Source organism: Nicotiana sylvestris, chromosome 3, assembly GCF_000393655.2.
Source record: "Nicotiana sylvestris chromosome 3, ASM39365v2, whole genome shotgun sequence".
In the NCBI taxonomy this organism is placed as follows: Eukaryota; Viridiplantae; Streptophyta; class Magnoliopsida; order Solanales; family Solanaceae; genus Nicotiana; species Nicotiana sylvestris.
The window spans coordinates 3,341,326-3,366,752 of NC_091059.1; the positions used below are offsets into that span (position 1 = coordinate 3,341,326).

The window sequence follows — 25,427 nt, forward strand, 5'->3', positions numbered from 1 at the left end:
GCAAACCAAAGCTATCACTGAACAGAGCCTCGAGCTGGGTGGAGCAGAGGCTTCGAGGCCTATTAGGGCGGTTGGTGATGAGCTATTGATGAAGATATGATGACAATGAAAGCCTCAAAGATGGCCTTTTGCGGTTAATAATGAACAATAAATGAACAATGAAAGAATAAGCAATAAATGTGTAGAACAATTGTTTAAGCAAAGAGCAGAGAATGTTGTATTGTATTCAATAAGTTGTGTCCTTACAAAATGCCAAGGGTATCCTTTATATATGAGGGGTGAATCTCAACACAATACATGTCCAATAAATGACGAAGAAATGCTATGAGTACAACTGTATAACGACTAGCACGGATTTGTACTATTCTTGCAGACTTTGTCAGTCCTCATCGTATGCCCTCGGGGGTTTCCCGCCTTTCCATGACGGTTGTCGATTTTCATATTGCCTCGAGGTACACCATGTTGAGTCTTCGACGTACCCTGCCGAGGCGAGTACTTTGGGGATGGGCCTTGGTCCGTGCTTTGATCCCATCGAGGCCGAGCTTGAACTGCCACAAAAGCCTCAAATTGATCTTCCCTGATTTTGACCGTATACAAAACCGAAACAACACAATAGTAGTTTTTGAAATTGATCTAAAACTGACTACATATTGTTTTGGTTATTATTTGCATCAAATAACTTATACTAGTTTTTTAAAAATACTCAAAGGACTGTTTTTCATGGGTACCAGGAAATGAAATCCACGTGTATTTACAACATTGCAAATGAAACAAAGTCGTCTTCGATGTCTCGATGTCAAGTCATTCTCATGTGTTGTTTTATTAGATGGCTAAACTGCTATAAATAGATGCATAAGATAACACTCTCCATGCTCAAAAAGAAAACCAGTTAACTAAGGAGATAGTAAGTATGGCTGTTCACAGAGTTAGTTTCCTTGCTCTCCTCCTCTTACTTGGTAAGGCTCTTCTTTTCAGCTTTCTTTAAGGGAAAATACATAAAATCCCCTCGAATTTGTCTACTTTAGTTTGTTACTAACCTTTGCGAGAGTCCTATTACCCTGAAGTCGATTAAAGTGATATTACTATTTTCTTTCTTGGCTAACCTAGTTTTAAGAAAGATGGTAATCGTCATGCACCAATTTTGTTGTGCCACATGTCATTTTCATTAAAAAAAACTTTTGATCTTTAATTTTTCTTTTTTTTGTTGTTGATTTTTAACCTTATTTTATTCTTTTTTCTTTTACTTTTTGGTTTCTCCTTCACCTCTTTCGCTGGAGACTAATTGAGCGTTGGTGACTTTGTGTGTTTATGCCCCTGAGGATATGTTCTGTGTGTGCACTGTGGGAGGTATATGAATAAGGATGGAGAAAATAAATGATTATAAAGAAAAATGAAAGAAAAAGACTTTAAGAAGCGAAAAAATTAAACAAAAGAATTAATGAAAAAGATAAAATTTCAAACATATTTTCTCATCACTCTCGTTAAGTGCTCGCGTGTAAAAAATCCGAAAGGAGAGGAAAAAGGAGTTTAATTATGGGTCACTTAATATTTATTTAAATATTTTTATAATTATCTAAGCAAATTTACTATATTTAGTCAAAAGTAATGGGTGCTCAAGCACCCACAAATGTTCATCTAAATTGTAAAAATAGTACGGGCTAGCCAGTTTTCGGACTGGTCATTCAAAAATAGTCAGCGTTTACAAAGTCATTGATAAATAGTCATTGATAAATAGTCATTATTTTGCTGCAATACAGAAAGTTCCAATATAATATACTGGAGATCGGTGCACCTATGTATGAACTTCCAACATATTATGTTGGAACTCCAATACGTTAAAAGTTTCAGTGTAATATACTGCTTCAATCTCCAGTATATTATGCTGGACCGGTAATTATACTGGATCTCTAGTATATTATACTGGAATTCCAGTATACTTGTGCTAGAATATACTGGAGTTTCACTATATTATACTTGAATTCCAGTATATTATACTGGACTTATTTTTTGATTTTGAACAGTGTTTCCGTTCATATTTATCTTTACATGAAAAATGACTAAATTTCGATTACTTTTGAAATTATGATTATTTTTGAATGACCACCTGTAAATCTAACTATTTTTGAATTTCTCCCATCTGAATTTGCCACTGTCTGGGCGTTATATGGAGGTAATAATATCACTTCAAACGAGTTCACGAGGATAATAAGACTCCTACGTAATTTAAGGAGGATTTTATGTATTTCCCTTTCTTTAAGTTTCTCTCTTAACCAATTACTTGAATCCATTGTTCAACACTCATAAGGTAATTAATGTGGCTATGTTATAGGAATGTCTCTGCTTGTAAGCAATGTGGAACATGCAGATGCCAAGGCTTGTCCCTTAAATTGTGATCCAAGAATTGCCTATGGAGTTTGCCCGCGTTCAGAAGAAAAGAAGAATGATCGGATATGCACCAACTGTTGCGCAGGCACGAAGGGATGTAAGTACTTTAGTGATGATGGAACTTTTGTTTGTGAAGGAGAGTCTGATCCTAGAAATCCAAAGGCTTGTCCTCGGAATTGCGATCCAAGAATTGCCTATGGGATTTGCCCACTTTCAGAAGAAAAAAAGAATGATCGGATATGCACCAACTGTTGCGCAGGCACGAAGGGTTGTAAGTACTTTAGTGATGATGGAACTTTTGTTTGTGAAGGAGAGTCTGATCCTAGAAATCCAAAGGCTTGTCCTCGGAATTGCGATCCAAGAATTGCCTATGGGATTTGCCCACTTTCAGAAGAAAAGAAGAATGATCGGATATGCACCAACTGTTGCGCAGGCAAAAAGGGCTGTAAGTACTTTAGTAATGATGGAACTTTTGTTTGTGAAGGAGAGTCTGATCCTAGAAATCCAAAGGCTTGTACTCTGAATTGCGATCCAAGAATTGCCTATGGGATTTGCCCACTCTCAGAAGAAAAGAAGAATGATCGGATATGCACCAACTGTTGCGCAGGCAAAAAGGGCTGTAAATACTTTAGTGATGATGGAACTTTTGTTTGTGAAGGAGAGTCTGATCCTAGAAATCCAAAGGCTTGTACTCTGAATTGCGATCCAAGAATTGCCTATGGGATTTGCCCACTTTCAGAAGAAAAGAAGAATGATCGGATATGTACTAACTGTTGCGCAGGCAAAAAGGGCTGTAAATACTTTAGTGATGATGGAACTTTTGTTTGTGAAGGAGAGTCTGATCCTAGAAATCCAAAAGCCTGTCCTCGGAATTGTGATGGAAGAATTGCCTATGGGATTTGCCCACTTTCAGAAGAAAAAAAGAATGATCGGATATGCACCAACTGTTGCGCAGGCACGAAGGGTTGTAAGTACTTTAGTGATGATGGAACTTTTGTTTGTGAAGGAGAGTCTGATCCTAGAAATCCAAAGGCTTGTCCTCGGAATTGCGATCCAAGAATTGCCTATGGGATTTGCCCACTTTCAGAAGAAAAGAAGAATGATCGGATATGCACCAACTGTTGCGCAGGCACGAAGGGTTGTAAGTACTTTAGTGATGATGGAACTTTTGTTTGTGAAGGAGAGTCTGATCCTAGAAATCCAAAAGCCTGTCCTCGGAATTGTGATGGAAGAATTGCCTATGGGATTTGCCCACTTTCAAAAGAAAAGAAGAATGATCGGATATGCACCAATTGTTGCGCAGGTAAAAAGGGCTGTAAGTACTTTAGTGATGATGGAACTTTTATTTGTGAAGGAGAATCTGAATATGCCAGCAAAGTGGATGAATATGTTCGTGAAGTTGAGAATGATCTCCAGAAGTCTAAGGTTGCTGTTTCCGAAGTCCTAACGAATAATATGTAGTCTATGTATGAAACAAAGGCATGACAATATGCTCTGTCTTGCCTGTAATCTGTAATATGGCAGTGGAGCTTTTCCACTGCCTGTTTAATAAGAAATGGAGCACTAGTTTGTTTTAGTTAGTGATGCTTTTGTTGCATTTCTTTCATTTACAATGTGCACTTTTGTTTTTAGTTGATTATTAACTTCTCTAGCAGCTACAGTTAAATCTAATTAGTCTTCTTTAGCTCAATCAGTGTGAAACGTTAAGTCTAATTATGCTTCTGCAAAAGATCAAAATTCACATTTTTTTTTCAATTTTAGAAACTTTGTTTGCTAGAGAGATTGCCATGCATTGCATCCCTGTCTTTCCATATAGTGCCATCACTGCCATGGTACTTTATTTTCTTGTGCATTAGAGGGAGTATTTTGTTTTCGGAATTTGAAATTTGTTCGAGTGGTGTTGCTCCCAAAAGCACACACAAGTATATGTGGTTGACAAGTAATATATGATTATAAGTCCAGATATCGTACCCACAGGGACCTGTGATTAACTATCAACTAAATTAAACCCAAACAATTCATCTATTCAAGCGATTTGCTAAAGTATGAATATTTAACTAAACTAATCTAGAGTAAAAAAATAAGAGATTAAAGAAAATAATTTGGCGAGATTAGAGACAAAATCAAGGGGAGAAAATATTCCAGAGCTATGGGTTAGCTAACAATCCCGTTGAGGTTTCCACTTAAATCGTCCAATTAATTTATCTGGTTTATTGATTGATAGGGTTAATATTGCGCGTAGCTTTCTCCCGAAGTACTACTCACCTATTCAAGCTAACCTAATGCCTATATTCCTATGGAATTAGGATTAACAAGAACGCATTTATAATTCCCGTATAGTAATCAAGCATGGTGATTAGGTATATCCTTATCCTAATCGCAAATTCGTTCCCGATACTCGAGTTCAATATCTTGCTCTATTCAATCTTATATGCAATCTAATATTCCCTTTCAATCCTAGATTTGCGGATAGTATCAATTGGTGATCAACAATCAAATAATTAAGCGTAAGATAGAATAAATAAACCAACATGATAAAATAATAAGAGCAATTCAAGTTTCAAAACACAGCGTTCATGTTGCACCCAACAATTCTAGAACAAATAAACTATGAATTAAAGGAAGAGAAGAGAAGAAAAACTAGTTAGAAGCCTTCTCCAAGCATTGGTGTATGTTCCCCCACGTAAATTCTCCTTCAAAGTATGTTAGATATTCTCCAAATTAAGTTTAGGGCCCCTTTTATACGAGTTGGGGCCGTATAGGACCGAAATAATCTTGTCCCGACGAAATAAGAAAAGTCCTCGCCTCAAGCGGCCAGGACAGCGCCTCACGCTGGTCCTGGAGTTAGATCCAGTGAGCTTTGCCGTCTCCAATCCTTTAGGTACTTTTGTTTGCCTTGTTTAATTCTTTGCTTTGCATATATTTCCTTTGTTTCTTTGTCTTGCATTTGGGGGACAAAATCCAAAGGGTGTCCCCTTTTTTTATATTTTTTTCTTTCGCGTTTTATTCAATTTTACTCCAAATTTTTTATCTTCACACTGCTTTATTCTTACACAGCTAAAATATAATATTAAGCACAAAGTGATATAATTAATACTTAAAAAACGATTAAAAGTACTAGAATATGAGATAATAATGGGTAAATATATGCATTTTTGGCCGAACATCAACACCCCACACTTAGACTCTTACTCGTCCTCGAGTAAGCATTAAAACAACTCTCAATGAATTAAACCTAGAAACACCACCACTTCGTTTGATACTAACAATTAGGCCCTATAGAAACTCAAAGCATCAGATATACACTTCCTCATCATCGTGCAAGATATACAAGTCACGAACAAACAACAAACTTCTAACCTCCTAACCTCACAGTCGGACTCTAATTTACCAAATTCAAGCTAGCTCACCTACTCTGTCAAAGAAGCTAATAACATCACCTATCTATCATGAAACAAGTGCTCTCACAAGAATAAATAGTTCATACACTAAAACCAAAGAATGAATATAATTTAAGGACTTAGCATCAAAGAACAACTTTCACACTCACAAACGAATTCACATGTATGCACAAAGAACCATAGGCTTGCCCATTACGTACATCTCTATTAATTAAGCATACTCGAATAGAATCAAATATTATTTTAACGGGTTGTAATATTGTCTAGGGGACGGGTAGGAGAATTATATAATAGTGACTTACACTTCCCTAAGCACTTTGCATTTTTAGATTTCTTCACCCATTATTTTCAGCTCTTAACTTTATTTTTCAGCCGTCTCTTCATCAATTATTTCAAAAGTATTTCCCTCATATCAAGGCTATTTATTTTTTTTCTCAAAGCATTTTTTTTGTTTGTCCATTTTTTTTTCATATCACATTATTTTCAAGAGGGCCTTTTCATTACTTTGCAACTATCGTTGTCCATCCTTTTTTATTTAATCATCCCTTTCTCCAAATTTATCAATTAATATTACAGTTTAAGTAATAATGCTCAAGGAAGCATGGTGCAAAAACTAGGGATTCAACAAAAGAATCAAGGCAAAAATAGGACTGCCAACAAACAGCTATAAACTCAAAGGGCTATCTAGTGGTACAATATATCAAAAGGCTAAAATTCACATGACATATCAAAGAAAGCCTATTATCATCTTCTAAACAGAGCTACACTTTTATTTTGATTCAATAACATGCAGGGCAAGTTCTAGACTAAGATGCAAAACATGGAATATATTTTAAGAAATCATCAACCCACATGGCACAAGTATCAATCAAGATGGATCAATTTCTACTCTAAGACAGGCATGATCATTGCAAACAACAAAATAAAAATAAGTTATATAGAGAGTCACAACCCTGAGCTTAGGTGTCAGAAAGTCTACTATTTTATTCATTATTCAAGCTTTCAAAGGAAAGTACTACTCAAGTTCAGGCCTAAATATGCTAGTATCAAACAAGTCATAAAAGGTTTTTCTTCTCTCTCTCTTTTATTACTCCTAAAAAAATATAATCCTAAAAATAAAAAGTTTACCCGGTTCAAGTTACATCCCCTGAAAAAGAACCGATGCAAAAAGAAAAATTAAGGGGGATTATTACCTACCTAACACTAACTAGAAAAGAAAAGAAAAATCTTTTTGGTATTTTTTAAATTGGACCTTAATCCCTCAAGAAAGCTGTCCACAAAATCCATCATCAGGAAAAGTCCTAATTTTCTGAATTTTTTTCTTTTTTTTTTTTTGTTTTTTCTATTTTATTTTTAATAAAAATACTACACTAGGAACGGGTACTACAACTAAGCTAAGATAACACAAAAAATTATGTAGACAATCTCTTCACCCCACACTTAAAATTGTGCAATGTCCTCAATGCACACTAAAAATAACAAGAGGGTAAAAGAGATCCCTGGTAGGCTAAAGGCTAAAGCATTAGCAGCTCACAGGATGCTCAGACTTCTCCCAGATATGATCCCTTGTGCGGGTACCTCACACTTAGTTTCAGCCACCTGCTCGCTTTTGCACACGCCTACTGGCTTTGACTCCATGTTCCTACTCCTACAAAATACAAAAATAACACTACAAAAAAATACACAATTAATAAAATAAAACAAAATAAAAAGAAATAATGAATTGGGTTGCCTCCCAACAAGTGCCTTATTTATAGTCGTGGTACGAAGCTATCACTTTCACCACTTTTTCTTCCACTTTGAGGATATAAATTGCGCCCCCAAATTTATATTAAATTTTCTATCACGTTCCTAGGGCGGTGGTGTAAATACAAAATAACCAAGTAAACAATGTCGCATCTTGCACATCTTGGCCTTTAAGTGACGGATGTCGTTTTGTCTCCTTGACATCGCAAATTTCAGAATATATGTATTTTGTTCCTCATTCATTGACTCCTCCATATGCCCGGGTGGATCAATTCTCATGTCACCAACCAAACACAATGTCGAAAGATGGTCAGAATGAGGTCCAATACGCTCCAACTCTAAAACTCCTTTACTTTTAATATCCTCATTTTTGCACACTTCCTTAACCTTGGCATCATTAACAATATTTTGATCAAATGGTTGGAATTCCTCTTTCCGCTTCACAAGCTGGCCAGTATCCACAAAAATTGGTTGTAGGGCATCAGGCGCCTCAACCTTTTTATTCAATTTAGCCTAAAGGTCATGGATATCTGAGCCAAATTAGTCTATTTCTTGCTTGAGCTCAGTTCTTCCCTATAATAGTTGTTCTGTCATATTTGAAAGACCATCACGAAGAAACTCATGAGATTTTATCAGTTGAGCTTGTTCCTCTAGCCAAGATTGGCTCACTATATCTACTTCTTCTAAATTATCTTCTTGTGGGAACTTTCTCTCTTTAGCCACTTCTTCTGCCTCTGCTTTCATTCTCATGATTGGTGCACTAATTTTTTGTATAGCCTTTTGATTTTCATCTTGTTGCTCAGCTACTTTCCTTATCATCATGTCATGTTGCTCGGATACTTGCCTCATCATGTCCATAATACGAGCCACGCTTTTCATACCTCCACTTCCTTGATCCTATCAAACTCATAAACGTTATTAGAAACATTAAGAGCTCTGAGAAGGATAATAAGAATTAGGAAAACCATCCTAATGGCCACCTTGACAACCACACACATTACAAAAATTTCACACATAAGATTGAGATTTACAATTTTGCCACAAGTGTGGTCCTCCACAATATGGACATAGATCACCAAAATAAAAATAACTAATACTCGACCAATTCTCATTCCAAGATGCCATGTAAACAAAGATAATAAAATATTAAACTAAGCTAAAATTTAAACTTAATAGACAAAAAGTAAAAATCTAATCTAGTAGAATAGTTCATTTTTAAGCCCCCGGCAACTATGCCAAAAACTTGTTGCTCCCAAATGCACACGCAAGTATACATGGTCGACAAGTAATATAGGATTATAAGTCCAGATATCATACCCACAGGGACTTGTAATTAACTATCAACTAAATTAAACCCAAACAATTAATTTATTCAATCGATTTGCTAAAGTATGAATATTTAACTAAACTAATCTAGAGTAACAAAATAAGAGATTAAAGAAAATAATTTGGCGAGATTAGAGAGGAAATCAAGGGGAGAAAATATTCCAGAGTTATGGGTTAGCTAACAATCCCGTTGAGTTTTCCATTTAAATCGTCTAATTAATTTATCTGGTTTATTGATTGACAGGGTTAATATTGGGCGTAGCCTTTTCCTGAAGTATTACTCGCCAATTCAAGCTAACCTAACGCCTATATTCCTATGGAATTAGGATTAACAAGAACGCATTTATAATTCCTGTATGGTAACCAAGTAAGGCGATTTGGTATTTCTCTATCCTAACCGCAAATTTGTTCCCGATACTCGAGTTCAATATCTTGCTCTATTCAACTTATAAGCAATCTAAAATTCCCTTTCCCGAGTTTAATTCTAGATTCATAGATAGTATTCAATTGGTGATCAAACAATCAAATAATTAAGCGCAAGATTGAATAAATAAACCAATATGATAAAATAATAAGAGCATTCAAGTTTCAAAACACAACATTCATGTAGCAGCCAACAACTCTAGAATAAATAAACTATGAAGTAAAGGAAGAGAAGAGAAGTAAACCTAGTTCGAAGCCTCCTCCAAGCGTGGTGTGTGTTCCCCACGTGAATTCTCCTTCAAAGTCTGTTAAATATCCTCCAAATTAAGTTTAAGGCCCTTTTTATACGAGTTGGGGCCGTATATGACAGAAATAATCTTGTCCCGGACGAAATAGGAAAAGTCCTCGCCAGCGTCCATGGCAGCGCCTCGTGCCGGCCCTGGCGTTAGATCCAGTGAGCTTTGTTGTCTCCCATTCTTTTGGTACGTTTTTATGCCTTGCTTGATTCTTTGCTTTACATGTATTTCCTTTGTTTCCTTGTCTTGTATTTGGGGGGACAAAATCCAAAGGGTATCCCCCTTTTTTTAATTTTTTTTTCTTTCTTTCTTTTTCTTCCGCGTTTTGTTTAATTTGTTCCAAATATCTTCATCTTCATACTGCTTTTTTCTACACAGTTAAAATATAATATTAAGCACAAAGTGATGTAATTAATACTCAAAAGATGATTAAAAGTACTAGAATATGAGATAACAATGGGTAAATATATGCATTTTTGGACGAACTCAAGTGGGTATTGTTGGAAATTTGAAATAGATTTAGTATAAATTACGAATTTTGAATCTTAATTTTGGGGCGATTTGGTGGACATTTGAGGTGGGTAATTAAAAATTTGAAGTAGAAGATGAAATATATATCCCCTATATATCTCTTGTGCATCATTTGTGTATCCCATATATAGCAAATGTGTATCCCATATATCCCCTATATATTCATATATATTTGTGTATGATATACATGTAAGATGCATATTTCGCATAGTGAACAATGCTTATGTTGTTGCTCATAAAGGTCGTGGAAGATGCTATATTTGGCATCATGGTACAACTTTACTTTTGTCCAGGTTTTTTTCCAATATTGTATGTCATTGAATTTTTTCTGCTAATTTTTATAACATAACTTAATGACTAATTGTTGGTAAATGGTATCTATTTTTCTTTTTACTTATTTCTATAGTTTTCCCTCCCAGTTACGTGCATAGGATCCATGTAAATGATGAAAATTATCAGGACTTTTATAAGGCCCCGTAAAAGTTCACCAAGAATTTTATGTTTCTATGGTGCAAAGATAAGTTAATATGTCACAACACGGATTTTTTGATTGTTCAATGCATCGTGAAGTTGGTAGAGAAATTTGTAGAAAACGACAATTCTGTGGTACATTATGCTATAGCGGATCTATTTTGCTGACCACGGAATAATCATGGAATGAATCAGAAGCAACTCAAATTTGAAAATTATTTTGTGGCCATTCTGCTGGCCGCATAACCATTATGATGCCGCAAAATTGCATCGAGAAATTGACCAGATCCAACTTAGAATTTGAAAACCATTTTGTGGCTATTTTGTTGGCCGCATAACCATTCTGCTATCGCGAAATTGACATACCATTTATGGCCATTCTGCTAGCCATATATCTGTTTTACTACCACAGAATTGCACCACATAATTGACATTGGGGGTTATTTTTAAAAAATTTCTTATCTGGCCCTATTTTGATATAAGGCTTTAGGGGTTCATTTTATAAGATATAACTTGATGCTTTAGAGTGAGGGTATCAGTTTAGAGAGAGAGCAAGAAGCTCTATCAAATTGTACTCTCGAATTCTTGCACAAACCTTAGGAATTAAATAGGGAAACTCACAAGGCCTTATAATTACAAGGTAAGACTTCATCCCTAAATTTTATGCAAAGTTTAATAATGGGTTTAAGTAGGATGTTATCATGGTAGGGACTATGGGATGGTGACCGAAATCCTTAAGCTCTCAATCTTGAATTTGGGAGTATGTAAAGACTAGGAAATGTGATTTTGATGTGTCTGAAGCAAATGGTTAGGCATGCATGTGATTACTGATGGTTGATGGGTGTTGTAGGGATATTGTATAATGGTTGACTGCTTGAAAATTCATGGTGAGGGTAGAGAAATTTCTATTACGAGACCTTGTAATTGATTTCACATATTAGGTGTTTGATGAAATATCAAAATAGGCTAAATCTAAGAACACATTCCTAAGTATAGTTAAATTTGGTTATGTTTCTATAGATTAAGGTTGCTAGGAGTATTGAGATGTTGTAGTAATCTATGAAAAGCACAAAAAAGGTAGGTTGGCTAAATTGCTCTCTAAGAATCAAATTCCTGATGTTCCCTTAAGTTTCAAGTATGGTTGGCCCAGGTTCCTAATTCTCATGTTCCGAAGTTATTCCTAATAAATTCGATTATCCTAAATAAGCATTATGTTGAAATTTGTATATACTCAAAATGTGTTCCAATTGCTCCTATCTTATCATGATCTCTTTTGAGAATGTGTTCAAGTATGGTTTATACATTAAATGTTACGACTCCAATTCGTGCTCAAATTGAAAGTTCATTAAGCTTAATTTGGAAAGAAAACTCAACGTGTTTAAGACTCATATTGCTTATATACATATTTAAAGTCTTGATTCCAAATGCCCCTATTGTTGATAATCCATGATGATATTTGGAAGTGAAAGAAGTAAGAGTGAAATATAAAAATGTGGCCATGGTTGTTATGAATAGTGCATATGATTTGAATCTATGTTTCAATCATAAATCACCATGCTCTCATTTGTAAGTATTTCCAATGTGGGTTGAGTTTTTATTTACCCATGAAATGAAACTATGCATTGTCTTTATAGAGAAGTATTTCAAAAGAAATGGTGTATTACTCGTTTATGATTTTAACTTCTACTTCAATTCCCAGTCATTGTGCACCGTTCTTTGGAAAGAAATTCATTGTGCTTAAAGTCTTCATTACTAATGAATTTAATCTTGTGATTTCCGGAATACTCTATAGTTTGAAAGTAAAGAAATGAAAGTGTGAAATATGAAATACGGCCAACGTGCCATGAATGAAGAACTCGATGTATGGCCAAGAGAGCCAAGGAAGTAATGATGTGGTGAGTGGTCGAAAGTACCAATGGTGCTATATATGATATGAAAGTTACGAGATGAATGTGTTTGTATTTCTATTTTCTTTGTGTGCAAAAGAAAATATTTTTAGGAGTATCATTAGCGAGCCGAGGAAGGGTGGGTAGTAACGGCCCACACCTGAAATTACACGTGTCGGTGTAGGAGTGAATTGAGATTATTTCCCTTAACTGGGATGACATTAATGTGTCGAGATTATGCCCCTTGATTGGGATAAGATTATTGCTGGCCTTGGATTTGATGTCGACTCACACGACATATGTGGGGAGACGACCTAGCCGATCGATTGGTGATTGGACACCATGTCACGTGCATGGTAGTTCCCACTCTTGCTACTTTTAGAAGCTCGACCAAATAGACGATTGGTCGGTAGCATTTATCGATGGATTTCATCGGGAATTTCTCAAACAAAGCAAATCAAGTCACACAGAAAATTTAAAATAAAAAAATATTTCAAGAGTAATAATATATATATATATATATATATATATATATATATATATATATATATAAATATATATATTCTCTTATATAACAAAAAGAAAACGAGCAGACAAAAATGTTAAACAAAGTAATATGCTAATAAAAATTTCTATTAACAATGTAAAAATACTAAACATTGGGTAATAGAATAAATATATATTCTCTTATATAACAAAAAGAAAACGAGCAGACAAAAATGTTAAACAAAGTAATATGCTAATAAAAATTTCTATTAACAATGTAAAAATACTAAACATTGGGTAATAGAATAAAAAAAATGTAGAACAAAAAAAGTTATTTAATGACTATATAAGTCCCTTTAATTTAATAGCGATTTTATTATTGGATATATCACATTGACAAATAAGATGACAATTGAAATTTATTAAGACAATACAATTTAATTTGTTCAAACAAGCCCGATCACAAAATATTTAATTTAATTAATATTTTTAATATTTATGACTACTAGTATTGCTTAAAATCACGGGCAACACACAGTCAGCACAAAGATGTTTCACCAAATTTGCATAATCCTGTTGGTTGCACTCACTCAAAAAAAATAAAAAAATATTCCGTACTATCTACTCATGAATGTGTCCAAGCAATTCACAACATGACACGTGGCCTCAGCGTTTTCGCATATGTGATCGAATAATTCCCTGAAAATGACTCTGTTAAATTATAAACGTGATGAAATTTAAGTAGAGACTGAGGTTTTGATCGTGATAGTAAATACCACGTGTACGGTGTGGTGTTGTCCTTTGTCATAATAGAGAATCACAAAAATAACAAGTGGTTGTCAAGATGCGGAAATTAGGGATGGCAAGCGGAGCAGTATTGATCCGGCCAGTTGTTTCATGAGTTACAGTCTCATTTCCTTTATTTCGGCATTTTTATGTACTGTTCAGCTATATTTCGTCGTATCGTGTTGGTTGGTTTGGGTTCGGAGTGGTCGTGGAATGGAATAAGACATTTAGCCTCTTATTTAGAAGCTTTAGTTAGAAAAGTCAACCGGAAGTTGACTTGTGAGTAAATGATCTCGGAATGGGTTTTTATGGTTATGATAGCTTCGTTAGGTGATTTGGGACTTATGAATGAGTACGGAATATTATTTGGAGGTCCGTGGTAGATTTAGGCTTGAATGGCGAAATTGGAAATTTGGCGTTTTCCGGTCGGCAGTGAAAGTCTCGATATCGGGGTCGGAATGGAATTCCGAAAATTGGAGTAGGTCCGTTGTGTCATTTGTGACGTGTGTACAAAAATTCGGGTCATTCGGACGAGGTTTGATAGGTTTCAGCATCAAATGTGGAATTCGAAAGTTTAGAAATCCTTAGGCTTGAATCCGAGGGTGATTTGGTGTTTCGATGTTGTTTTGAGTGTTCTAAAGGTTGGTATAGGTTTGTTGGTATGTTTGGTTGAAGTCCCGAGGGCCTCAGGATGGATTTGAGTGGTTGACGGGATGTTTGGCTTTGAGTTGTTGCTGCAGATTTTGATGCTTCTGTCATTTCCGCACCCGCGGATAGGGGACCGCAGGTACGAGGACGCAGATGCGGTAAGGAGATTGTAGGTGCGTGTTTTGGCCATTAGGAGAAGAACCCCATATGAGGTTATTTGGATGCATTTGCGGCACCGTAGGTGTAGTGACTGGGCGCAGATGCGGTCCAGGTCCTTTAACTGATTTTCGTAGGTCCGCAACGGGGACCGCAAGTGCGAGTCCACAGGTGCGAGGTATTGTCCGCATATGCGAAACCCCTGGAGTAGAAAGTATATAAAGGACCCTTCGCGAATTTTTGAAGAGGGAATCAAGGGGAAACTTGTTGAGGTAAGATTTTTGAACTTAATATTCGATTCTATGATAATTTTTAGTAGATTAAGCTTGGAATTTGTGGGATTAAGGGTGAGAATTGGGGAATTAGGGTTTGGAACTTAAGAGTTCGAATTGGATGATTGAGGGGTCAAACGAAGTTGGATTTTGGTAAATTTGGTATGTATAGACTCGTGAGGGGATAAGGATTCTAGTGTTGTGATTTTTATCGGATTCTGAGATGTGGGCCCGGGGTCGGGTTTGGCCAATTTCGAAAATTTTGATTTAATTTGATAATTCTCGCGTGAGCTTTGTTCCTTTAGCATGTATTGATGATATGATTCTTATTTTGGATAGATTCAGAGCGATTTGAGGCCGAGTCTAGAGGCAAGAGCATTGCGGAGTAGATTTTCGTCCGGTTTGAGGTAAGTAACGATTGTAAATCTAGATATGAGGGTATGAAACCCCGAAATTTCGTACTATTTTGATAAATGAGGTGACACACATGCTAGGTGACAGGCCTGTGGCCGTGCGCCGGTAGAGATTGTGACTTGGTCCGTCCCGTGGCAACTGTAGAGTTGCATATTTTGATAAACTCTATATAATATCTATGTGTTTTAGAAATGATTCTGTTGACTTGGACTGAATGTCATGTTTGGGGCCTTGTGTCGTGCTGTTTGGACCTCAGGGGTAATTTATTGTTATCCTCACATTGTTTTTTATGGAAAGCATTATCCTTAGTCATGGCGTATACTTATTTATTGTTTAATCTTGTTCATCACTCTATTTTTAATATATGAAAGTTGTTTTGGGTTGAGTTCCCTGAGTTTGTACTGAAGTGCCTGAGTGGCTTGTGAGGTTGATGAGTGAGTGAGGTTGAGGGCTGGATTATGAGGATAGTTAGGGATTGGGCTGCACGCCGCAGCATTATATATATATATGGATCGGGCTACACGCTTCAGCGGTTATTATAAGGTACGTATTGAGCGTGAGTGCTGAGTGTGAATGCTGATCGATGAGAGTTGAGTCAGAGGCTTGCCTGAGGGGCTATATATATACGAGTGATACTTTGCCCGAGGATCTTGTGTTATGAAATTATTGTTTTCACTCTTCTTTTATACTGAGCCTCTATTGAAACGTTGAACAAATGTTTTAAACAACTTTCATTGAAACTGAGTTTTATTTTATGAGACGTTCAGAATTTAATTACTGATTTGATCTTGTTATTCCCAGTGAGGTCTTTGTATTATGAGATGTATATGATTTTTAAATGCTCGTCACTGCACTCAGCCTTTATTTATAATTGTTACTTACTGAGTTGGCGTACTCAGGTTACTCCATGCACCTTGTGTGCAGATCCTGGCGCTAGGGGATCCGAGTGAGAGCTGATTCTTTTACTTCAGAGCATTTCTGGAGTTAGCAAGGTAGTTGTACGACGTCTACAGCCCTGCCTTTCTCATTTCTATCTTTTAGTATTTGTATTCATCAGACTCATCTTGTATTGAGTAGACAATATCAGATTGTATTTTAGTGGCTCATGACTAGTGACACCGGGATCGGGCAGTGTTTGATGTTTTGCATATTTTTTCCGCTTGTTTTGAAATGTTTAGACGAAAGAATTGTGATATTATCTTATTAGTAAATGAATTAAGAAGAAGATCTCTTATGTTATAAATGTCGAATCGGCTAGCCTAGTACTGCGATAGACGTCATCATGACCGGGGGGTTTTGGATCGTGATAAGTTGGTATCAGAGCCTAGGTTACATAGGTTTCACCAGTCATGAGCAGGTTTAGTAGAGTTGTGCGAATCGGTATGGAGACGTCTGTACTTATCTTCGAGAGGCTGTAGAACCTTTAGGAAAAACTTCACATTCTTGAATTCCTGTCATGCGAATCTGTTGATTCTGGTGACTAAACTTCTGTTATTTTATTCTCTCACAGATGGTGAGGACACGTACTACCGAATAGGACGGACGACTACCAGTACCACCAGTTGGCGCCACTAGAGGCCGAGGTCGCTGTCGAGGCCGTGGTAGGGGCAGAGGTGTATCCCGCACAGTAGCTAAGGCAGCACCTGCAGATCCACCAGCCGCCCTAGTTCATGATCAGGTCCTAGTTGCGGATGCTCCAGCAGGACCAACTCAGGCACCGGCTGTGCCGATTGTTATCCCAGGACTTAAGGAGTCCCTAGCCCAGATTCTATCAGTGCGCACTATCCTGGCTCAGGCGGTCTCAGTTACTACGACCGCAACTACTTCTCAGGCCGGGAGAGGCACCCAGACTCCCGTCGCTCGCACACCTGAGCAGGTTGTGTAGGGACTTTAGACACTGGGGGCACCTCTAGCGTGGTCGGTTGTACCTGCTTAGGATTATGTCGTTCCAGTCATGCCTGATAACGAGCAGTGTAGATTGGAGAAGTTTGGCAGACTTCATCCTCCGACTTTCAGTGGTGTAGAGGGCGAGTATGGCCAGGGTTTCTTGGACACATGTCATAGGATACTTTGGACCGCATGTATTTTGGAGACTAGTGGGGTCTCGTTCGCTGCCTTCCAGTTTTCAGGAGCTGCTTTTACTTGGTGGGAGGCATATGAGAGACATAGGCCTGTTGGTACAGCGCCCTTACCTGGCAGCAGTTCTCCGCTCTCTTTTTGGAAAAGTATGTGCCGCAGTCTCGCAGGGAGAAGCTGCGCAGGTAGTTCGAGCAGTTGCGTCAGGAGATATGATTGTGACGCAGTATGAGATGAGGTTTTTGGAGCTAGCTCATCATGCGGTTTGGTTGGTTCCTATGGATAGAGAGAGGATCAGAAGGTTCATGGATGGCCTCACATATCAGCTTCAGATTCTCAGAACCAGAGAGAGGGTGTCAGGTGCTACTTTTGAGCAGGTTGTTGATATTGCCCACGGAGGCCAAGAGGTCTCGGGGATCTGGTAGTCTTGGTGGTGTTCCTTCGAGAGGTCAGTTTCAGCATGGTAGAGGTCGTTCCTTCTGACAAGATCAGTCAGCTCGCCCAGTTCATCGTGGGGCATCCTCGGACCATGGTTCTCAAAGTTCTTAGTGCCCTTCCAACTTAGAGTTCGTCCCGTGCTCCATCAGTTCAGGGCTCTTCCATGCCAGGTTCTTCTGCTAGTCATCCCGGTGTTAGGGGTTCCCTTCAGTCCTCGTCCCCCGCACTAGGGAGTTGTTATGTGTGTGGAGAGTTAGGGCATATGAGGAGGCAGTGTCCTTGTCTTCTTAGGGGCCCATCTCATCAGGGTAGTTAGCCCTCGACTTCAGCTCCAATTACTTCACCACCTGCCCAGGCAGCTAGGGGTGGGGGTCAGTCAGCTAGGGGTCGCCCCAGAGAGGAAGGTCGATCAGGTGGTGGTCAAGACTGTTTCTACGAACTCCCAGCCAGACCAGATATTATTGTTTCAGATGTTGTGATTACAGGTATTGTCTTAGTTTTCCAGAGAGATGCCTCTGTGTTATTTGATCTTGGTTTCACTTTTTGATATGTGTCATCATATTTTGCTCGTTATTTGGATACGCCCCGTGAGTCTCTTATTTTATCTGTTCGTGTATCTACTTCAGTGGGCGATACTATTGTTGTGGATCGCGTATATCAATCGTGTGTGATGACTATTGGGGGTTTGGAGACCCGAGTGGATCTTCTGTTGCTTTGTATGGTGGATTTTGATGTGATATTTGGCATGGATTGGTTATCTCCGTGTCATGCCATTTTGGACTGTCACACTAAGACAACGACGTTAGCCATGCCGGGTGTTCCATGGATTGAGGGCGAGGTTCGACAGATTATGTTCCTAGTAGAGTGATTTCATTTTTGAAGGCCTAGTGGATGGTTGGGAAGGGTTGTCTTTCTTATTTGGCCTTCGTGAGGGATGTTAGTGCAGAGACTCCTACCATTGATTCAATCTCGGTAGTGAGGGACTTTCCGGATGTGTTTCCTGCAGACCTACCAGGCATGCACCGGATAGGGATATTGACTTTGGTATTGATTTGGTACCGGGAACTCAATCCATTTCTATTCCATTGTATCGTATGGCACCAGCAGAGTTGAAGGAGCAACTTCAGGAACTCCTTGATAAGGGATTTATTCGGCCTAGCGTGTCGCCTTAGGGTGCGCCTATTCTATTTGTAAAGAAGAAGGAAGGCACGATGAGGATGTGCATTGATTACAGGCATTTAAATAAAGTCACAATCAAGAACAAGTATCCTTTGCCTCATATTGATGATTTATTTGACCAGCTTCAGGGAGCAAGGTTGTTCTCCAAGATTGATCTCAGGTCGAGGTATCACCAGTTGAAGATCAGGGACTCGGATATTCTTAAGACGACTTTCAGGACCTGATATGGTCATTATGAGTTCCTTTTGATGTCTTTTAGGCTGACCAATGCCCCAACAACATTCACACATTTGATGAATAGGGTGTTTCCGCCTTATCTCGATTCATTTGTTATTGTATTCATTGATGATATTCTGGTGTACTCGCGTAGTCAGGAGGAGCACACGGGGCATTTGAGAGTGGTATTGCAGTGGTTGAGGCAGGAGAAGCTTTATGCAAAGTTCTCCAAGTGTGCGTTTTGGCGCAGTTCAATGGCGTTCTTGGGGCACGTGGTGTCCAGTGAAGGTCAGGTTGATTCGAAGAAGATAGAGGTGGTTCAGAGTTGGACCAGGCCATCCTTAGCCACATAGATTCGTTGCTTTCTTGGTTTAGCAGGTTATTACCGTTGGTTCGTTCAGGGATTTTCATCCATAGCATCATCCTTGACCAAATTGACTCAAAAGGGTGCTCCATTCAGGTGGTCGGATGAGTGTGAGGCGAGCTTTTAAAAGCTTAAGACTGCCTTGACCACAACTCCAGTGTTAGTTTTGCCATCATCTTCAGGTTCAAATACAGTTTATTGTGATGCTTCTAGAGTTGGTATTGGTTGTATGTGAATGCAGGAGGGTAGAGTGATTGCTTATGCTTCTCGTCAGTTTAAGCCCCATGAGAAGAACTACCCTATTCATGATTTGGAGTTGGCTGCCATTGTTCATGCGTTGAAGATTTGGAGGCATTATCTCTATGGTGTGTCTTATAAGATGTTTACTGATCATCGCAACCTCCAACATTTGTTCAAGCAGGAGGATCTCAATTTAAGGCAGTAGAGATGATTGGAGCTTCTAAAGGATTATGATATCACTATCTTGTACCATCGGGGGAAGGCCAATGTAGTGGCAGCAGCCACTTGAGTAGGAAGGTGGTGAGTATGGGCAGTTTGGCATACATTCGTGTTGGGGAGAGACCACTTGCAGTTGATGTTCAGGCCTTGGCCAATCGGTTTGTGAGGTTGGATATTTCGGAGCCCAGTTGGGTCTTAGCTTGTGTGGTTTCTCGGTCTTCCTTGTTCGATTGCATCAAAGAGCGCCAGTATGATGATCCTCATTTTCTTGTCCTCAAGGATAGAGTTTAACACGATGATGCCAGAGATGTGACTATTGGTGATGATGGGGTATTGAGGATGCAGGGCTGGATATGTGTGCCCAATGTAGATGGGCTTCGGGAGTTGATTCTACAGGAGGCCCATAGTTTGCGGTATTCCATCCATCTGGGTGACGCGAAGATGTATCAGGATTTAAGACAACACTATTGGTGGAGGAGAATGAAGAAAGGTATAGTGGGATTTGTAGCTCGATGTGTCAATTGTCAGTAGGTATATGAGCATCAGAGACCGGGTGACTTACTTCAGCAGATGGATCTTCCAAAGTGGAAGTGGGAGCAGATCAACATAGATTTCGTAGTTGGACTCCCACGGACTTTGAGGAAGTTCGATGCTATTTGGGTGATTATGGATTGGCTGACCAAGTCCGCGCACTTCATATATGTGTGTACTAACTATTCTTTAGAGCGGTTTGCTGAGATTTATATCCAAGAGATTGTTCGCCTGCATGGTGTCCCAGTTTCCATCATTTCAGATAGAGGCACTCAGTTTGCATCGCAGTTTTTGAGAGCCGTGCAGAGAGAGTTGGGCACTCAAGTAGAGATGAGCATAACTTTTCACCCTCAGACGGACGAGCAGTCCAAGCGCACTATTCACATATTGGAGGCCATGTTACGTGCTTGTGTCATTGATTTTGGGGTCTAATAAGACCAGTTTCTACCGTTCGCAGAGTTTGCATATAATAGCAGCGATCAGTCGAGTATTCAGATGGTTCCATATGAGGCTTTATATGGGAGACAGTTCAGATCTCCAGTAGGATGGTTCGAGCCAGGCGAGGCCAGGCTTTTGGGTACAGACTTGGTGCAGGATGCTTTGGACAAGGTGAAAGTGATTCAGGAGCGATTTCGTACAGCGTAGTCGAGACAAAAGAGTTATGCTAACAAGAAGGTTCATGATGTATCTTACATGGTTGGGGAAAAGGTTCTACTAAAGATTTCACCCATGAAAGGTGTTTTAAGATTTGGGAAGAAGGGTAAATTGACTCCTCGGTTCATTGGGCCTTTTGAGGTACTTCAGAGGATCGGTGTCATGACCCGGATTTCTCACCCTCGGGAATCGTGATGGTGCCTACTAGTGAAAGCTAGGCAAGCCAACCAACTGAACTATTTACCTTGTTTTCATTTTTAATCCGATAATAGTTAAGAGCCAACAAATAGATAACAACAAAATTGAATAAGCGGAAGGCTGCATTGCAAAGTTTTAATAATACTACTACTACCAATCCATAACAAATCTACCCAAGACTGGTGTCACAATTTCACAGACTGTCTAGGAGTACTACAAATTAAGGTCTGAAAGAAATAAATACAACACTGTCTCTAGAAATACATGAAAAAAATAGGAATAGTAGGTAGAAGAAGACGCCAAGGCATGCGGACACCTGCAGGACTAGCTCGGGTCGCCTGATGAACAAGAAACATCAATCTCATTGCGGTCCGAAGTCTACATCATGGGGATCTGCACAAAAGAGTGCAGAGTGTAGTATCAGCACAACCGACCACATGTGCTGGTAAGTGCCTAGCCTAACCACGATGAAGTAGTGACGAGGCTAGGACAAGACTACCGACTAAACCTGTGCAGTTAAAGCATATATATCACAAGTAATAATAAAGAAAACTAGCAGTTAAAGAGGGGAAGAGGACATGTTGTGGGGGATATAAATTACCAACAGTAACTCAGGAGAAAAACATAAAGAACAATTTAAAATTTGCGGCAGAAGGAATAAGGAAATAGTAACCAAATCGATATCCACTTTTATCCTTTATTGTTGCGGCGCGCAACCCGATCCAAATCATAAAACACTATTGCGGCGTGCAACCCGATCCAAATCATATATCAGTGTTGCGGTGCGCAACCCAATCCAAATATAATATTGTTGCAGCGTGCAACCCGATCCAAATATAATATTATTGCGGCGTGCAACCCGATCCAAATATAATATTATTGCGGCGTGCAACCTGATCTAAATATACAATTCAACACCAATCACAAAGAAGCCCCGACAAGGAAGAATAAGGGAACAACAATATCCCGGCAAGGGAATCAATAACACCATAACAAAATCAAGTAACAACAGAAAATCAGTAAATAAATGTAAAGGACAACTTAACTTAATTATCAGCAAGATTCAGGAAAATTAAGGACAAGTACACGACATCACACTTAGTGCTTTAACACTCTCTTACCAAAACTATAATCACGAGAAATAAGGGAAAGGAAATAAATTAAACCACAAATAAATCCCGCAAGGGTACAACAGTACAACAATCAAATCCCAGTGAGGGAACAATATCAAAATCCTCTTCTCTTTTCCTTTTCACATTTACTTCACAACTCACTTCACAATTTGAGCCAATGCTCTATAAGGTTCAATTTCCAATTATACTTCCACAATCCATTTTACAACTTGATTCAACGCTCTTCAATATTCAAATACCAATATTACTTCCACAAGCCTTGCTCAACAATAGAAATCATCACAAAAAGCATGAACAATACAAACGAAGTCACATTAATCATAGTATAAGACTCACGGGCATGCTTGACACCAATGTATAGATACTCATGACCATGCCTATACATCGTACTCAACAAATAACACATAGCAAGTAGAACGCAACTCCTAATCCCTCAAGCTAAGGTTAGACCAAATACTTACCTCGATGCCACGATCACAATTCAAGTCTCTACTATCGCTTTGCATCTTGATTCCACCACCAATTCGCTTGTATCTAACCACAAGTTACTTAATTACATCAATAAACGCTAAATGAATCAATGGTAATGCATGAAAATAAGTTTTCCAAGGTTTTACCCAAAAAGTAAAAAAATCGCCCCCGGACCCACATGATCAAAACCCGATGTTCGAACCAAAACCCGATTAACCATTCCCCCACGAATCCAAATATATAATTTGTTTTGAAATCGGACCTCAAATCGAGGTCCAAATCCCCAATTTTTGAAAAACCTAGGTTCTACCCAAACACCCGATTCCCCCCATGAAAATCATTGATTTTGAGTTGAAATCATGTGAAAAGATGTTAATGATTGAAGAAAACGAGTTAAAATTGACTTACAATCGATTTGGAGAAGAAGTTGCCTTTGAAAAATCGCCCAAGAGTGTTTTGTTTTTGAAAGAGTGTGAAAAATAAAAGATTTTCGGCTAAGTTGTAAAATTGCAGGTTGCAGATGTCGCATTTGCGACCAGCGTTCGCAATTGTGAACCCAGACTTCTGCTAAGGTTGAATTTTTGCGAACAACTTGTCGCATTTGCGACGACTGGCTAAAATTGAGGGGATTGCATTTGCGATAGAATCATCGCAATTGCGAGGTAGGTTGGCCTGGCCTACATTTCGCAATTGTGACATGGCCCTCGCATTTGCGAACTCGCATTTGCGAGCCAGGCTTCGCAAATGCGAAGCCTGCAGGCCTGCACTGAAAAAACTGAAAATAATTTTCTTTAAAAATTCATTTCTCGGGTTAGGGACCTCGGAATTCGATTCCACGCATACGCCCAAGTTCCACATTTTCCTACGGACCCTCCTTGACCGTCAAATCATGGTTCTGGGTCCGTTTACCCAAAATATTAACCGAAGTCAATTTAAACTTATTTTAAAGGAAAAATTCATCATTTTTCACAAATTTTCACAAAATGGATTTCCGACGACGCGCTCGGACTGTGCACGCAAATCGAGTTATTACCGAAAGAGGTTTTTTAGGCCGCAGAATGCAGAATTTACTTTTAACACAAGTGATGACCCAAAAGGTCATCACATCCTCCACCTCTAAAACAATCTTTCATCCTCGAACGGATAGAAGAAGGAAGTACCTGAGTCGGGGAAAAGATGGGGATAACAACTCTGCATATCGGACTCGGTCTCCCAGGTCGATGTCTCAGCAGGCTAACCTCTCCACTGAACACGAACAGAAGGAAAACTCTTCGATCTCAACTGACGAACCTGCCGGTCTAGAATAGTTATCGGCTCCTCCTCATAAGACAAGTCCTTGTCCAACTGGACAATGCTGAAATCTATCACGTGGGATGGATCGCCATGATATTTTCGAAGCATAGACATATGAAACACTGGATGCACAGCTGATAAGCTCGGTGTAAACGCAAGTCTGTAAGCCACCTCTACCACTCGATGAAGAATCTCAAACGGGCCAATGAACCTAGGGCTAAGCTTGCCCTTCTTCCCAAATCTCATCACGCCCTTCATAGGTGACACTCGAAGCAATACCCGCTCATCGACCATGAATGCCAAATCATAAACCTTGCGGTTGGCATAACTCTTTTGCCTGGATTGAGCTATACGAAGCCTATCCTGAATAATCCTAACCTTGTCCAAGACATCCTGTACTAGATCCGTACCCAACAACCGAGCCTCCTCCGGCTCAAACCATCCAACCGGCGACTGACACAGCCTACCATACAAAGCCTTATAAGGAGCCATCTGGATACTCGACTGGTAGCGGTTGTTATAAGCAAACTCTGCTAAAGGCAAAAACTGATCCCACGAACCTCCAAAGTCAATGACACAAACTCAGAGCATATCCTCCAAAATCTGAATAGTCCGCTCGGACTGCCCATCCTTCTGAGGATGAAACTCTGTGCTCAACTCTACCCGTATGCCCAACTCTCGCTGAACCGCTCTCTAGAATGTGAGGTGAACTATGTACCTCGATCCGAAATGATAGACACGGGCACACCATGAAGACGAACAATCTCCCGGATATAGATCTCAGCTAACCTCTCGAAAGAATAGGAGACTGCCATAAGAATGAAATGTGCTTACTTGGTCAGCCTATCAACAATAATACACACTGCGTCGAACTTCCTCTGAGTCCGTGGAAGTCCAACAACGAAGTTCATAGTGATCCGCTCCCACTTCCACTCGGGAAGCTCAATCCTCTTAAACAAACCACCAGGCCTCTAATGCTCGTACTTAACCTGCTGACATTTCAAACATCGATCCACATATGCAACAATGTCCGTCTTCATTATACACCACCAATAATGCTGCCGCAAATCCTGATACATCTTAGCGGCGCCCGGATGAATAGAGTACTGGGAACTATGGGCCTCCTCTAAAATCAACTCTCGGAGTCCATCCACATTAGGCACACAAACTCGATCCTGCAATCTCAAA

The 25,427-nt window shown here is 39.0% G+C and overlaps 1 protein-coding gene across 1 annotated transcript; it reads left to right on the forward strand.

The window, feature by feature from the left end:
- Window positions 1-805: 805 nt before the first annotated feature.
- On the forward strand, window positions 806-3,965 carry LOC104239917 (uncharacterized). The gene is made up of 2 exons (XM_070170641.1): window positions 806-956; window positions 2,330-3,965. The coding sequence occupies exons 1-2, from the start codon at window positions 911-913 to the stop codon at window positions 3,844-3,846; spliced, it is 1,563 nt and encodes a 520-aa protein (XP_070026742.1). The 5' UTR covers window positions 806-910; the 3' UTR covers window positions 3,847-3,965.
- Window positions 3,966-25,427: the final 21,462 nt, after the last annotated feature.